The sequence below is a fragment of the Microtus ochrogaster genome, unplaced genomic scaffold, assembly GCF_000317375.1.
Source record: "Microtus ochrogaster isolate Prairie Vole_2 unplaced genomic scaffold, MicOch1.0 UNK1, whole genome shotgun sequence".
NCBI lineage: Eukaryota > Metazoa > Chordata > Mammalia > Rodentia > Cricetidae > Microtus > Microtus ochrogaster.
The window spans coordinates 27,323,720-27,337,615 of NW_004949099.1; the positions used below are offsets into that span (position 1 = coordinate 27,323,720).

At 50.0% G+C, this 13,896-nt stretch overlaps 1 protein-coding gene across 2 annotated transcripts in view; it reads left to right on the forward strand.

Moving 5' to 3' along the window:
* LOC101985467 (tubulin monoglycylase TTLL3) overlaps window positions 1-13,896 on the forward strand; it is a 19,690-nt gene that overhangs the window by 3,208 nt on the left and 2,586 nt on the right. For both annotated transcript variants that reach the window (XM_026788068.1, XM_005365005.3), the window contains exons 5-11: window positions 2,272-2,400; window positions 3,423-3,537; window positions 4,361-4,462; window positions 5,886-6,081; window positions 8,904-9,052; window positions 9,277-9,520; window positions 10,739-11,174. In XM_026788068.1, coding sequence (XP_026643869.1) covers window positions 2,272-2,400; window positions 3,423-3,537; window positions 4,361-4,462; window positions 5,886-6,081; window positions 8,904-9,052; window positions 9,277-9,520; window positions 10,739-11,174 — 1,371 coding nt within the window. The remainder of the gene's footprint in view (window positions 1-2,271; window positions 2,401-3,422; window positions 3,538-4,360; window positions 4,463-5,885; window positions 6,082-8,903; window positions 9,053-9,276; window positions 9,521-10,738; window positions 11,175-13,896) is intronic.

The window sequence follows — 13,896 nt, forward strand, 5'->3', positions numbered from 1 at the left end:
ACATACATACAGACAGAATATTGTATACATAATAAATAAATAAACATTTAAAAAATATTAAAAAAAAAACTTAAGAGACAAGCAAAGGTAATGTATTCTTTAATAATAAAGTTAGGACCCGAGTTCAAGCCCCAGAATCCAGGTATGTCAGCTGGACCGTGGTGGTGAATGCCTTTAATCCCAACACTTGGGAGGCAGAGACAAAGAGATCTAAGTGAGTTCAAGGTCAGACTGCTCTACAGAGTGGGTTGCCAGGGCTACACAGAGAAACCCTGTCTCAAAAAAAAACAAAAAAAAAAACAAAAACAAACATAAAAGACCAAGCAAACCAACAAACAAAAAACCCCAAATACCTCCTTAAAAAATATAAACCCAGATGGATGGCTCCCGATGGGACCCCAAGATTGTACTCTGGCCTCCACATGGGCACACACAGAACACACATTCCCACATACAGAAACATGCACACCAAAATTTGAGAGGTGCTGCTGTGGAGGGCATGTGTGGTGAAGAGAGGGTATGAGGTCAGAGCCAAGTGAACTGTATGAAATCGCCATGTTTTTCTTTGTGTGTGACATGCGTGTATGTGGGTGTGGGGCTGCACATGCACATGAAGGTCAGAGGACATTTTCTGAAGTTGATTCTCTCGGGACCCACTCAGGCACCATCATGTGCCAAGTCTTCTGGCTGCCTTCAATAATCTCATTTCTGTTTCTATAATGAAAGCAACTTGGCATGGAAAGTTTAATTCCTGGTTCTAGGTTACAGTCAGTCCTTGCAGAGAAGTCAAGGTGAAGGCCTTGAACAGCTGGAGCAGAGAAATGAATGCAGGCTTTGCTCTCCACTCAGCCTCCCCTCCCCTCCTCATATCCAGTCCAGGATCCAAGCCCGTGGAACAGCATCACCATGGTGATCTGGGTCCTCCCACCGACCAACCCGATCTAAATGATTCCTCATTAAGATTCTCTTCCTGGGGGGGCTGGAGAGATGGCTCAGCAGTTAAGAACATTGGCTGTTCTTCCAGAGGATCCGGGTTCAATTCCTATCACCCACATGGCAGCTCACAACTGTCTGTAACAACAGTTTCAGGGGATCTGACACCTTCACACCAATGCACATAAAAAATAAATTAAATTTTTTTCCTTTTGTCCAGGTGGTGGTAGTGCACACCTTTAATCCTAGCACTCAGGAGGCAGAGGCAGGCGGGTCTCTGTGAGTTCAAGGCCAGCCTGGTTTAGTACAGCATTCCAGGACAACCAGAGCTACACAGAGAAACCCTGTCTAGAAAAAACAAAACAAAACAAAACAACAAAACAGGCAAGCACCACCACGGCCATTTTGCACCTTGTCCTAAGCATCTTCTGTGTCAGCTCATTCAGTCCTCAGTAAAGCCCTCTAAGTACAGTTAAAGGTAAAGGTAGTGCATTCTACAGAGAGAGGCACAGAGTGACAGACCCCCACAAACATGGCCACAGAGACTAGCTCATTAAAAAACAACACAAAATTGTCAACATGAAGCCTTTTCTCTTACTTGCTCTTTTCCCTGAAAGACAAGGTTTCACTATGTAACCCTGGGTGTCCATATGTAAACCAGGCTGGCTTTGAACTCAGAGATCCAGAGTCTATCCAGCTGCCTCTGCCTTTGGAGTGCTGGGTGTGTGCCACTACATCTGACCTGAAAAACACAGAGGTAGCAATTTCCCAATACACAGAAGGGGAAGTTTGAAAACAGACAGAGTGGTGCACATCTGTAATCGAGCAAGCGGGAGGCTGAAGCAGGAAGACCATGAGTCAGAAGGTAACCTGGGCTACCTGGCGAGTTTGAGGCTTTCGTGGACTGTATAGCAGGAGCCTGTCTCTAAAATTAAAGACCAGAGCCGGTTACAGTGCTGCTGACTGGTGAGCATCCTGTGTCCCAGAGTTGTAGGGAGAATGGAAAGGTCGGGTCCATGGAGGGCCTCTGTCCATGCTTTGTGCGCATTGATCGGAGTCATGGTCCTTCTACTGGGACAATCACTGATGGTCACAGAGCAAGGTATGGCATCGTGGTGTGCATAGTCATTGCCTTGGAACACAAGTGGAGGCTGGAAAGGGTCTGCTGTCTGCTCACCCCGTATATCCTCTGGAGAAGATGTCTTCTCACGCCTTATCTATTCAGAGCTGGGGGAGTCCAGAGGACACCTTGACACCTCTTCTCCTTTCTGTGTGGTAGGGCAGGGAGAAGCTGTCCCCACCGGCCTCCCTGTCTCCATTTCCTCCCCTTTCCTCCAGTCCCGCATGGTTCGGAATGAGACCCCTTACCTCATCTGGACCACTCGGCGAGATGTGCTGGACTGTCGCTTCCTATCCAAGGATCAGATGATAAACCATTATGCCCGTGCTGGTTCCTTCACTACAAAGGTAGGCATTCCAGGGACTCCAATTCTGGCCTGTGGGCTGGCAGCCCCGCTTCTTGGGTTCTCACGTAGTCCCCGAACTATAGCTGACATATGTTGGCATGACGATTGTGGGCTCAATTCCCATGAAGTTTGAAAACAAAAACACCAAATCAATGATTGTAAACAAAGGGGCCCTGGCCTGAATAGAGCATGTCTGTTACTGGATTTTTTTTTTTTTTTTTTTTTTTTATCTTTCGAGACAGGGTTTCTCTGTGGCTTTGGAGTGTTACTGGATTTCTTAGCAAGTGGCTCCACCTTTCCCAGCCTCCACCTACTCATCTTTTTGGTTTGTTTGTTTTGTTTTTGTTTTTCGAGACAGGGTTTCTCTGTGTAGCTTTGGAGCCTGTCCTGGGATTCACTTTGCAGACCAGGCTGGCCTTGAACTCATAGAGATGCATCTGCCTCTACCTCCCAAATGCGGGGATTAAAGGCGTGCGCCACTACCGCCTGAGCCACTTGCTCATCTTTAGAGGAGAATAGCAGCATGTCTGTTATCTAAGGCTGTATAAAGGATAAGGGGTTTATCAGCATCTGTTATGCCAGTGGTTCTCAACCTGTGGGGCATGGCCTCTTTGGGGGTCCCATATCAGGTAATCTGCATATCAGATATTTACATTATGATTCATAACAGTAGCAAAATTACAGTTAGGAAGTAGCAACAAAATAATTTCATGGCTGGGGGCACTCACCATACATGAGGGACTGTATTAAAGGGTCACATCATTAGTAAGGTTGAGAACCACTGGGCTATGATATCATTCACACTATGGTGTGAACTGTCAAGGCTTCCTGGGTGGAATATGATTTTATGGGTGGGAAAGGGTAGGTGGAGGCCTTCTCAGCTGGGCAAACCTGGAGATGAATGGATATCAAGTCAGGTCTAGCAAGTGGGTCTTCCTGGGCCTCTGGACATACGCTGCGTGCGGGGGAGCCCCTCAACACTCTCTGTATCCTCCACAGCCCTTTCAGCAACTGTCTCCATAGGTGGGCCTGTGTCTCAACCTCCGGAATCTGCCATGGTTCGATGAGGCTGATGCTGACTCCTTTTTCCCACGATGCTATCGCCTGGGGGCGGAGGATGACAAGAAAGCCTTTATAGGTAAGAGGACTCCAGCCCAGGCCTGGCCCCTCCTGTTGCCTGCCCCACAGTGGAAAACAACAGGTCACCTCTTTCCTCTGTAGCTCCAGTCCCTCCCTCCCACTAATGGTTCTTCCATTCCTGAGCCCCTAGCTTGGCCAACCCTGGTATAGAGAAGCCCAGGGAGCCAGGCTTTTACTCTAGAGCAGGTTCTAGAGGTTGGTGGGTTGGTTCTATTTGGAATCCAGGTAAGTTGCAGGCTGGACCAGGTTCCAGAAAAGGCTGTGAGTCTTTAAAGCAAAGTAAGCTCCAGCTCCAATATGGGTTCTGAATTTGGCATTTGGACCCAGAGCAGATGGCAGCTTTTAAATTACATTCTAAACCTTAGATAGGATTTAGGCTGCAGTGTGGTTCTCAGGTTAGAGTTAAGTATCAAAATGGACAAAGAGGGTCATGGGAGGTGGGTCACACCCATAATCCCCAGTGTAGGGAAGCAGAGGCAGGATTGCAACAAATTTGAGACCACCCTTGTCTATATAGTGAATTTCAAACTGGACAGCTTAAAGCTACAAGACCCTGTTTCAAAAAAAAAGAAAAGAAAAGAAAAGAAAAGAGAGAGAGAGATAGACAGAAATGAAACAGGTACAGGCTATCTGGAAACAGTCTGTGTCAAGTCTATCACATTATGGGTATGATATTCTATAACTGGGCTAGGAGCCAGGTGCTAGAGAGAGACAGGTAAATGAGGTTCTGGATCCAAAATGGGGCAAGCCATGGTGAGGTTCCAGAACCAGGAGAGGCCTGGAGCCTGGGGGCTGAGCAGGGTATCCCTGCCTGGGAGCAGAGGACTTCTGGCTGACAGCTGCCCGCAACGTTCTCAAGCTGGTGGTAAAGTCGGAAGAGAAGCCATACTCCTCCATGCAGACAAGAAAGGAAGAGGCCCTAGGTGAGTGCTGTGCTTGCCTCCGCTCCCAGTGCTGTGTGCCAACCATCCACTCATCTGTCCATCTGCACGTTTAAGTCGCACAGCCAGACTGCAGCCTTTGCCACCAGCCTTCCCCTCCATCTTCCCGTCTGTGACTATTGCTCACTCCTGCTCACCCAGCCATCCACCTACCCGCCCAGCCACCGTCTGCCCTTTCTCTCCATCATCTTCCCACCCGGCCATGTCTTGCCGATCACTTCAGTCACCTACCGCTGCCATCATTTCCGCGCGGTACCCGTCCGTCACCTCCCTGCCCTTGCACAGCCCATCTTCCTGTCTCCCCACCCACCTGTCCGTCCTTCGCTTGTCCTGCAGTCCACCCTTGCCCCTACCCCTTATCTGTCTACCCGTCAATTGTCAATTGTTCAGCCCTTGGATAGGCCTGACTGACCACCTTAGAGGGCAGGCTGAGACCACATGGCCCATCCCTGCCTGTGATAGCCACTTCAAGTTCTCTGGGAAGACACAGAAGAACTCAGCTATGCACAGATATCTCCCCAAGAAACCCTGTTCCTACACATAAGGAACACCTGGGAAGGGAGGGGACAGAGAAACACTCTGCATGCTGGTCCAACATATTTCTTCCTCTTCCCCCTCTACAATACTGGGGCTCCGTGGCCAAGGGACTCTGGGAAGGAAGGGGCAGCTTTACTGGAAGGAGAAAAGTCCCTGGCCCTTCAGGAGGAGCCCTTACACACATGCCGTCAAGTGCTGTCATTTGACCTAGGTGGATCAGGTACCAAAAGACTTACGTGCCAGGATCTGAGCCACAGGGAACCGTATGTGCCCAGAGACCCTGCATTTAAACTTCGGTGTGCTGAACTTAAGTATGGGTCAATGCTGCAAGTGGGCAGTTGAGGGTATGGCTGCGTGTCCTGAGTTTTTAAGTAGGCAAAGGACTGAGCCTCTGGTGTAGGGGTTGGCATATCATTTCCAGCTGAGTGCTTCCATTTGCATGTACTTTAGCACTCTGCAGCTTCGGGGCTGTGGATGTCCATCAGGATTCTGAGAGATGGGATGTAGGAAGTTAAGTAAGTGTTGGCTTCATGTGTATCTAGGTTCACTTAGGCAAGGTTTCCAGGCACATTGTAGGGCTAAGTTGTGCCAGGGGTGGTGGGTGCTGGGGTAGGTATGCTCTAGAGACCTTTGGGACATTCGGGCTGGAGCCTTAGTTGAGTAAGATGCACCACCAGTAAGTGGTGGCCGGAGACAAAATGCTAGGGTTGCCGGTGAATTTAGAGCAGTTCCAGGTGAGTGAGTATCATGCCCCAGGGTGGCTGGGGATTGAGTTCACTCTGGGCCTCAGGTAAGTGACAGGTTTCAGCTCAGCAAAGGACGATGGCATGTGTCGCGCTGCCTGCTTCGGTCCCTTCCATCCCTACAGAAATCACACTGCCCAAGAAGCAGGAGAAAAAGGCAGTGATAGTGTCGTCAGAGTTTGTGGACGAGGCGCTGAGTGCGTGTGAGGAGCACCTCAACAGCATGGCCCACAAGGACATCGACAAGGACCCAGATGCCCCGCTCTACTTCAGCCCTGAGGGGTGGTCCGACTTCCTCCAGCGCTACTACCAAATAGTCCAGTAAGTGCCCTAGAGGGCAGGGCTATGGGCACATGGTCAGGTGTTACAGTCAGACCCACCCCAGGGAGCACCAAGCCCCCACTTTCTTTTATCTTGGACACTCCTGACCCTCAGAGGCTCCCAATGGCTCCAGGAGAGTCCGATCTACTTTTCTCTCCTTAGCATAGCATGGACTCAAGGTGGTAGCCTGGGTTGTCAGTAGACTTAAATTCTAGTTCTTTCTTCCCATCTCCTAAACTCTGTGACCCCAGGAACATCACTGGGTTTTCTAAACAACATAAGACAATTTGTATTGTGGGGTCAGCACAGGCTTGAGTGTCCCCTCAAAATCAGGATCTAGAGCACTTAGATTTCATCCTAGAGGCCATCTGTCAGTGTGACCCAGGATGCTAATCACCATAGGAAGGAAACAGACGTCACAGGAAAGGGGCTGAGTGATCGGCCACATTTGGAAATGTGAGTTTAACAGGTTTCCTTGATGTAGAATCCAGAACCTTGTAGGGTGTGTAAGAGAGCCAGGGGGAGAACGGGTGGCGTTTGGGAGCTCGTCTTGGGCAAAGGCTCCTGAGTGGTAGAGGGCAGGAAGTGGTACAGGGGTGCAGGCTCTGGCATGGCAGCAGGAGAATGCCGCAAGCCTTGGTGAGCACCACCTGTGTATCTAGCATTACGCCAGGCTCCAGAGCTAAAGCTCTGCAGGGCTCAGCACTTACCATTTTTACAGTGAGCCCATTTGGGGGCTCAGTGGTTAAGAGCACTAACTGTGTCAGAGGTTCTGATTTGGTTCCCAGCACCCGTGTCAGGCAGCTCATAACCAACTCTAACTCCAGCTCTAAGGGACCTATTGTTTCTGGAGTCCTCAAATACCTGTGCACATGTGCGCGCGCGCACACACACACATGCAGGCATACACACATAATTTAAAATAATAAAAACAGAAAACAAGACCATGCTTCACCAGCCTTTTATAAAAGTTGACTTCCAGGACAGGCTCCAAAGCCGCAGAGAAACCCTGTCTCGAAAAACCAAAAAAAAAAAAAAAAAAGTTGACTTCCATCAAAACAGGTTTTTTTTCTCCTAAATATAAAAATCATACTGAGCAGACATTTTCAAATTGCCTGTGCCCTTGCCACTCCCAGGTGACACGTCCTCTGGGCCTCACCCCAGATTAATAGGCAGACACTATGACACAGACCACAAGGAAGTTCATCAGGAGCCAGTGGGACTCTTCCTCAGAGAACTTCAAGCCCCTCCATCTGGCCACCTGGAATGCAAATTCTAATTGAATAATAAAATCCTGGAGTCAGATATCAGGGGTAAATGCTGAAAGATCAGAGAAGTAAAGGAGGCAGCAATTAGAGAGACCTTTTATCTCTATTGAATCCTCAGACCAAAGTGCACAAGATCCTGTTTCCAGAAATCCTCAGACTGAATGCAGTCAGCTCCTGTCTCCTCCCACCTTACATTCCTCTCTCCGCCCAGCCATATCCCTTTCTGTCTCCACCTCCTTAGTGCTGGGATTAAAGGTGTGGCTCTGTTTCTCTTTTGGATGAGACCAATCTCCTGTAGCCCAGGGTGGTCTTGAACTCACAAAGACCCTTCTGCCTCTGTCTCCTGAGTGCTGGGATTAAAGTATGTGCCACTCCTGCCTGGCTTCTAGGGCTAATTGGTAGCTGAGCTCCCTACTTTGACCTTCAGGCAATCTTTATTTGTTAGAGCACAAACAGAGCAACACCACAGCCGCCTTTGTTCTTGCAGCTGCTCCTAAAAACAAAGCTACCCGTGGTGGGAGGTCAAACTGTTCAAGTGAGCCTAGCACCCAAGGGGGTCTTTGTTGTCCAGTAGTTTGTTTGTTTATTTATTTTTAGTTTTTCGAGACAGAGTTTCTCTGTAGCTTTGGAGCCTGTCCTGGCACTAGCTCTTGTAGACCAGGCTGGCCTTGAACTCACAGAGATCCGCCTGCGTCTGCCTCCCGAGTGCTGGGATTAAAGGCGTGCGCCACCACCGCCCGGCTTGTCCAGTAGTTTAAATGAGGCATCCGTCTGGGACACCTGTAACCCCTGACTGTCTAGGTCAACTCCCACCCAAGTATGCACACAGTCAGCCATTCAGTCCACAGACTTGCAGACTGCCTGCTAAGTGGCAGGGGTTCTGTTAGAGTGAGAGACAGCAGGCAGCAAACCCCACAGAAGACAGCCCTGCGGGTTCCACTGTAGCTAAGAGGAGTGTGTGTGCTCAGCCTACTGGGCCCCTGGGTTCGAGCCCCTGCGCCACATACCAGAAAGGCCAGCGGGAGAGGCAGACAGTAACTGAATAAATAGGTCTGTAGCATGGGAGAGAAACAAATCGTGGTGAGGTGGGAGACAGACTTAGGCTAGGAGAGCACACCTGTCAGCCAGAGTTGTGTCGAGGGGTGGACTCCGAGAGCTCCCTGCACCCTGGCTCAGCCACTCCATCCAGCATGTAGCCTTGAGCCGGTCCCTTAACTCTCCCACCTTCAATTTGCATTTCTCTAAAATAGACTGAGTAATAATTCCCTAGAGGGATGCTGGGGGGGTGGGTGTCTGGCAGGGTCCCTGACTTAGTGAGTGCCCCATTTTAGGGAAATAAGTGTCAGAGGGTAGACTGGAATTGGGGAGGGCTGAAATCTGGATAGGTTAGAGGCTGTTGGTGGTTTGGGAATGGGAAGTGGGGAGACCTATCTAGGTGTCTCGGGCAGGCATGACCAAAGCAGGTTAGCATAGCAGGGGGCCTGGTCTCCGATTGTCCTATGCTCTCATTTGGCCCCAGGCCCCACCTCCCCAAGTCCCACTGTCTCTACACAGTGAAGGGGCAGAACTGAGACACCTAGAGACCCAGGTCCAGCGCTGTGAAGACATTCTACAGCAGCTTCGGGCTGTGGTACCCCAGATCGACATGGAGGGGGATCGAAACATCTGGATTGTGAAGCCAGGAGCCAAGTCCCGTGGCCGAGGTGGGAGAGCAACCTTTGCTACTAGTTTTAGTACCTTTATTTACTGCTAGAAGCCAAGGGGGTTAATAGCAAATCAAAGTTTAGTAAACAATTAATTAGAAAAACTATTTAAATTCTCAGCTTTGCTAGAGGGAAGATGGTTCAGCTGGACTCGGGATGAGAGCTTAGGATGGGATCTGTGGTCCTCGAGCCTTCGTGTCCTGACTAGCTGGGTTCCCCCTCAGGTATTGTGTGCATGGACCACCTGGAAGAGATGCTGAAGCTGGTGGACTGCAACCCCATGCTGATGAAGGACGGCAAGTGGATCGTGCAGAAGTACATTGAGCGGCCCCTGCTCATCTTTGGCACCAAGTTTGACCTGAGACAGTGGTTCCTGGTGACTGACTGGAATCCACTTACTGTGTGGTTCTACCGAGACAGCTACATCCGCTTCTCCACACAGCCCTTCTCCCTCAAGAACCTGGACAAGTGAGCCCTTCCTCCATCTCCCCTGACTGCCCGATTTAGTAGGGAGGTCAGCAGACAGAACAGTGGACTCTGCAGGTGGGGAGGCAGGGTTTTCACCACCGCCCGTCCTCTGCCCTGCAGGAGCTTGCCAAGAGAGTACCCTAGGGATACCAACATGAGCAGAATGAGAACTCCAGCTAACCAAGGGCTTACACCCTAGCAATGAGCTTGAGTCATCGTGGCTAACAGGCTAGAAGCGGATGTGTTATGAAGAAATGTAGATTGGGGAATAGCAGACTAAGGGAAACTTAGAGCGGAAAGGCAACTTGTGGTTTGCTCTTGGGATGAGAGGTAGCCTTGATGAGACCTGGGTTCACATTCCATCTCGGCAGCATCCAGGTTGTGATCCTTCAGAGATGTGAGAAACAACTCAAGCCTCAGTTTCTATTGGGGCCCAGTAGTCCCATCTATAATCCCAGCACTTGTGAGGCTAAGTCTGAAGGATTCTGAGTTTAAGGACATCCTGGGCTATGCAATGAGACACCCCCCCCCCCACTGAAGCCAAAACAAGCAAGGTGTGGTAGCTCCTAACTGTAATCCTAGAACTTGGGAGGCTAAAGCAGGAGTCAAAATCAAGCCAGGTGGAGTAGTGAATGCCTGTGATTCCAGCACTTGGAAGACAGAGGCAGGACAACCAGTTCCCTGTCATCCTCAGTTACATGGCAAGTTTTAAGCTAGCCTGGGTGACATGCAACCATTCCAGAGAGAAAGGCCAGCCTCAGTTTCCACATCTGAAGACTGATACAGCAATACACGGTAGCTGTCTATCAACACTTCACAGGCGATAAGTGCTTCTGCTTGGCTGTGCCAGTCATTTCTCAGACACGATGAAGTGAGTTATTACCATTCGAGTGATGAGAGGGGCAAGCAGGTTCATGACTTGCTTGAGTCTCACAGCTAGTCATTGGTGAAGCTGGGATTTGACCATCCTCTCCGTCTCAAACCCTGCCACACACAGGAAGGGTGAACCAAAGCACCTGCCACTGTGGCCTGTCGGCAACACCCAAGTGTTCTGAGAAATGGCTAGCCCTGGCCTTCAGTGGAATGGGGGCTGGGGTCAAGGGGCAGCTTCTGTCCTCCCATGTCAGTTAAGCTCCCCAGGATGGCTGACCACAGGATTCGGCCTGCAGCCCCGAGGTTGGGCTCCAGGGCTGAGCCTGTGTCTCTGCTCCGCTGCAGCTCTGTGCACCTGTGTAACAATTCTATCCAGAGACACCTGGAGGCCTCCTGCCACCGGCACCCGATGCTGCCCCCCGACAACATGTGGTCCAGTCAAAGGTTTCAGGCTCACTTGCAGGAGGTGGGCGCCCCAAATGCCTGGTCTAGTGTCATTGTACCCGGCATGAAGGCTGCTGTGATCCACGCCCTGCAGACCTCCCAAGACACTGTGCAGTGCCGGAAGGCCAGCTTTGAGCTCTATGGGGCCGACTTTGTGTTTGGGGAAGACTTCCGGCCCTGGTTGATTGAGATCAACGCCAGCCCCACCATGGCACCTTCCACAGCTGTCACTGCCCGTCTCTGTGCTGGTGTGCAAGCAGACACTCTGCGTGTGGTCATTGACCGGCGACTGGACCGCAGCTGTAACACGGGAGCCTTTGAGCTCATCTATAAGCAGGTGAGATGTTCCAGCACCTCCCACAGGCACCTCCCAGCAAGCTCTGAGGGCTGCTGGGAGACCTGGGCTTCTGGCCTGTCCCCAAGGGGTGTCTTAACACAGACACGTCCCTCTGGCCTGTCTCCTCATCTGTAGAGATTACTGTCCTCTGAGAAACATATTTTCAGAGGGTCTGGGACCTGATCAGCTTCCAGTGGTAATTCCAAGCCTCTAGGTAGCAGCTCATCCGCTCATCTGTACAGTGAAGGGGTTTGATCTTTGCACAGAGGTTTGGGGTGCCTAGCCAGAGGACAGAGGACAGCTTTAGCTACTGTTTTTGCCCAGTAAGGCTGATGGGAGCTCCATTAACTGCAAGGTCTATCAAGAATCAATTAGTAGTGCCTGTTATTGTTATAATAATGATTATCATTATACTATTCATCTCTTCCAAAAACAGATTTGATCTTGCTTGTTTATAATAAGAAGAGGATTGTTTTTTATTCAGCCAAAAACATTACTTTGTTTCATTGTTTTTTTTAGTTTCTTTAAACAGGGACTTGTTCTGTATAGCCTCGGCTGGCCTAGAACTTGAGCTATTACCCAGGCTAGCCTGAAACTCACAGCATTCCTCCTACTTCAAGCCTCCCAAGTGCTGAGCTTACAGGTATGAGTCACCATGCCACCCTCCACGGAGCTGCAATCGCCCAGCAGTTTATCAGAATCTGAACCCACCAATGGGTGAAGTCATTTATAAGGTCAAAGCCCTCTTGGTCTAATTCTCTCTAGAAACACCCTTGAGGGCCCACCAGGGGCCTAGGTTGTCTCAGTCCAGTCAAGCTGACAGCTTAGGTGAGCCATCACAGCGGGATACGGGGCTTCAACCTTCCACCGCCTAGTATTCGGAAGGCCAAGACAGGGATCACTTTCAGTTCAAGGGAAGCTTGGGTTACACAGTGAGTTCCAGGCTAGCCTGGTATTCAGAGTGAGACCCAACTTAAAAACAACCATACAAACAAAGCTTTGAAAGGATGTTTTTAAGGGTTTCTGAATTCTGAGAACTATTTATAAGCAGGAGTCTTCCAGCTAGGATCCACCAAAGTCTAGGTTAGCCACAGGAAGGGAAAACACTGACCACATGACCTGGGTGGCCCCGTGTTTCTTACAGTTCCTGATCAATAAGCTTCAGTTTTTGTTAGGGATGCCATCACTAGGGACGGAATCCATGCCTGCATGCTTGGCATGTTTAGTACCACTGAGCTACACTTCCGGGTAAAGGAGGCCATATAAGGAGGTATCCACATATACCTGCAATCCCAGCACTTGGGCAACAGAGGCAGGACTGTAACAAGTTCACAGCCTACCTGATTTACTTAGCAAATGTCAGGTCAGCTAGGGCTTTATAATGAGAATCTGTCATAACAACGTAGTCTTAGAAGAGAGGGGAGAGCCGGGCGGTGGTGGCGCACGCCTTTAATCCCAGCACTCGGGAGGCAGAGGCAGGCAGATCTCTGTGAGTTCGAGACCAGCCTGGTCTACAAGAGCTAGTTCCAGGACAGGCTCCAAAACCACAGAGAAACCCTGTCTCGAAAAACCAAAAAAAAAAAAAAAAGAAGAGAGGGGAGAAAATGGGAAAGAGGAAGTAATCTGCAGTTTAAACTGGAGCGAAATTTGTATGGGCATGGTAACACACACCTGTAACTCCCGCGTTCAGGAGGCAGCAGCAGGAGGAGCAGGAGTTCACAGTTATCCTGGCTGTGGCCAACCTGGGCTGCGTGAAACCTTGTCTCACAACAAAACTGAATGCCTGGGCATTCGCACTTTTCAAATGTCCTTTGTCCCTCAGGTATCTTTTATTGCTGATCTCTTTTTGAGTTTGAGGGCCATTGTGCAACTAAGGTAGCTACACTAGTGGCTTTGTCTCTCTGATTGCTTTATCTAGGACAGCTCCGCATCCTGACCTTTTGAAGGCCAGGCAGGCCGGCTGTAGCACTGTCCCACATTCTCCTTTATCTGCTTGTCCCCTAGTGTTGTTCAGCTCAGTCTGTTCTCTGTCCTGTAAACTAGAAGATAGGTTAACAAGCTGATGAGGTTCAGGGTAGAGACATTTGGCAAAAAACACTTAGGTGGTGCTGGGTACATCACGGAACTGTCACAAGGCACACCCAGCAGATCCTCTAGTTCCTGATGCCAAATTTGACCTTGGACTGAGGTGGCTGCCAGCAGGGACCTCTATTAGAAGCCACGCCCACCCACTTGCAGCTTTTTATATATATATTGTGTTTGTGTATGTGTGTGGTCACACATGCTGCAGCACAGGTGTGGAAGTCAGGCCGACTTGTGGGAGCCCGTTCTCGGCTCCTACCCCATGGGTCTTGAGGCTTGAACTCAGCAAGTACCTTAACTCACTAAGCCATCTCAACACTGTCTCCCCCCACAATTTATTACTTCGTGTATCTATTCATTTCTGTTACTAATAACATAATACCAAAGACAGTGTAAGTTACAAAGAAAACAGGTTGGGGCTGGAGAGATGGGTCAGCAGTTAAGAGCACTTGATGCTCTTGTAGAGGTCCCAAGTTCAGGGCCTAGTACCCACATCGGGCAGCTCACAACCGCCTGTAACTTGCCCTTTCATTAGAAAACCACTAGGAGCCCGGCGGTGGTGGCGCACGCCTTTAATCCCAGCACTCGGGAGGCAGAGGCAGGCGGATCTCTGTGAGTTCGAGACCAGCCTGGTCTACAA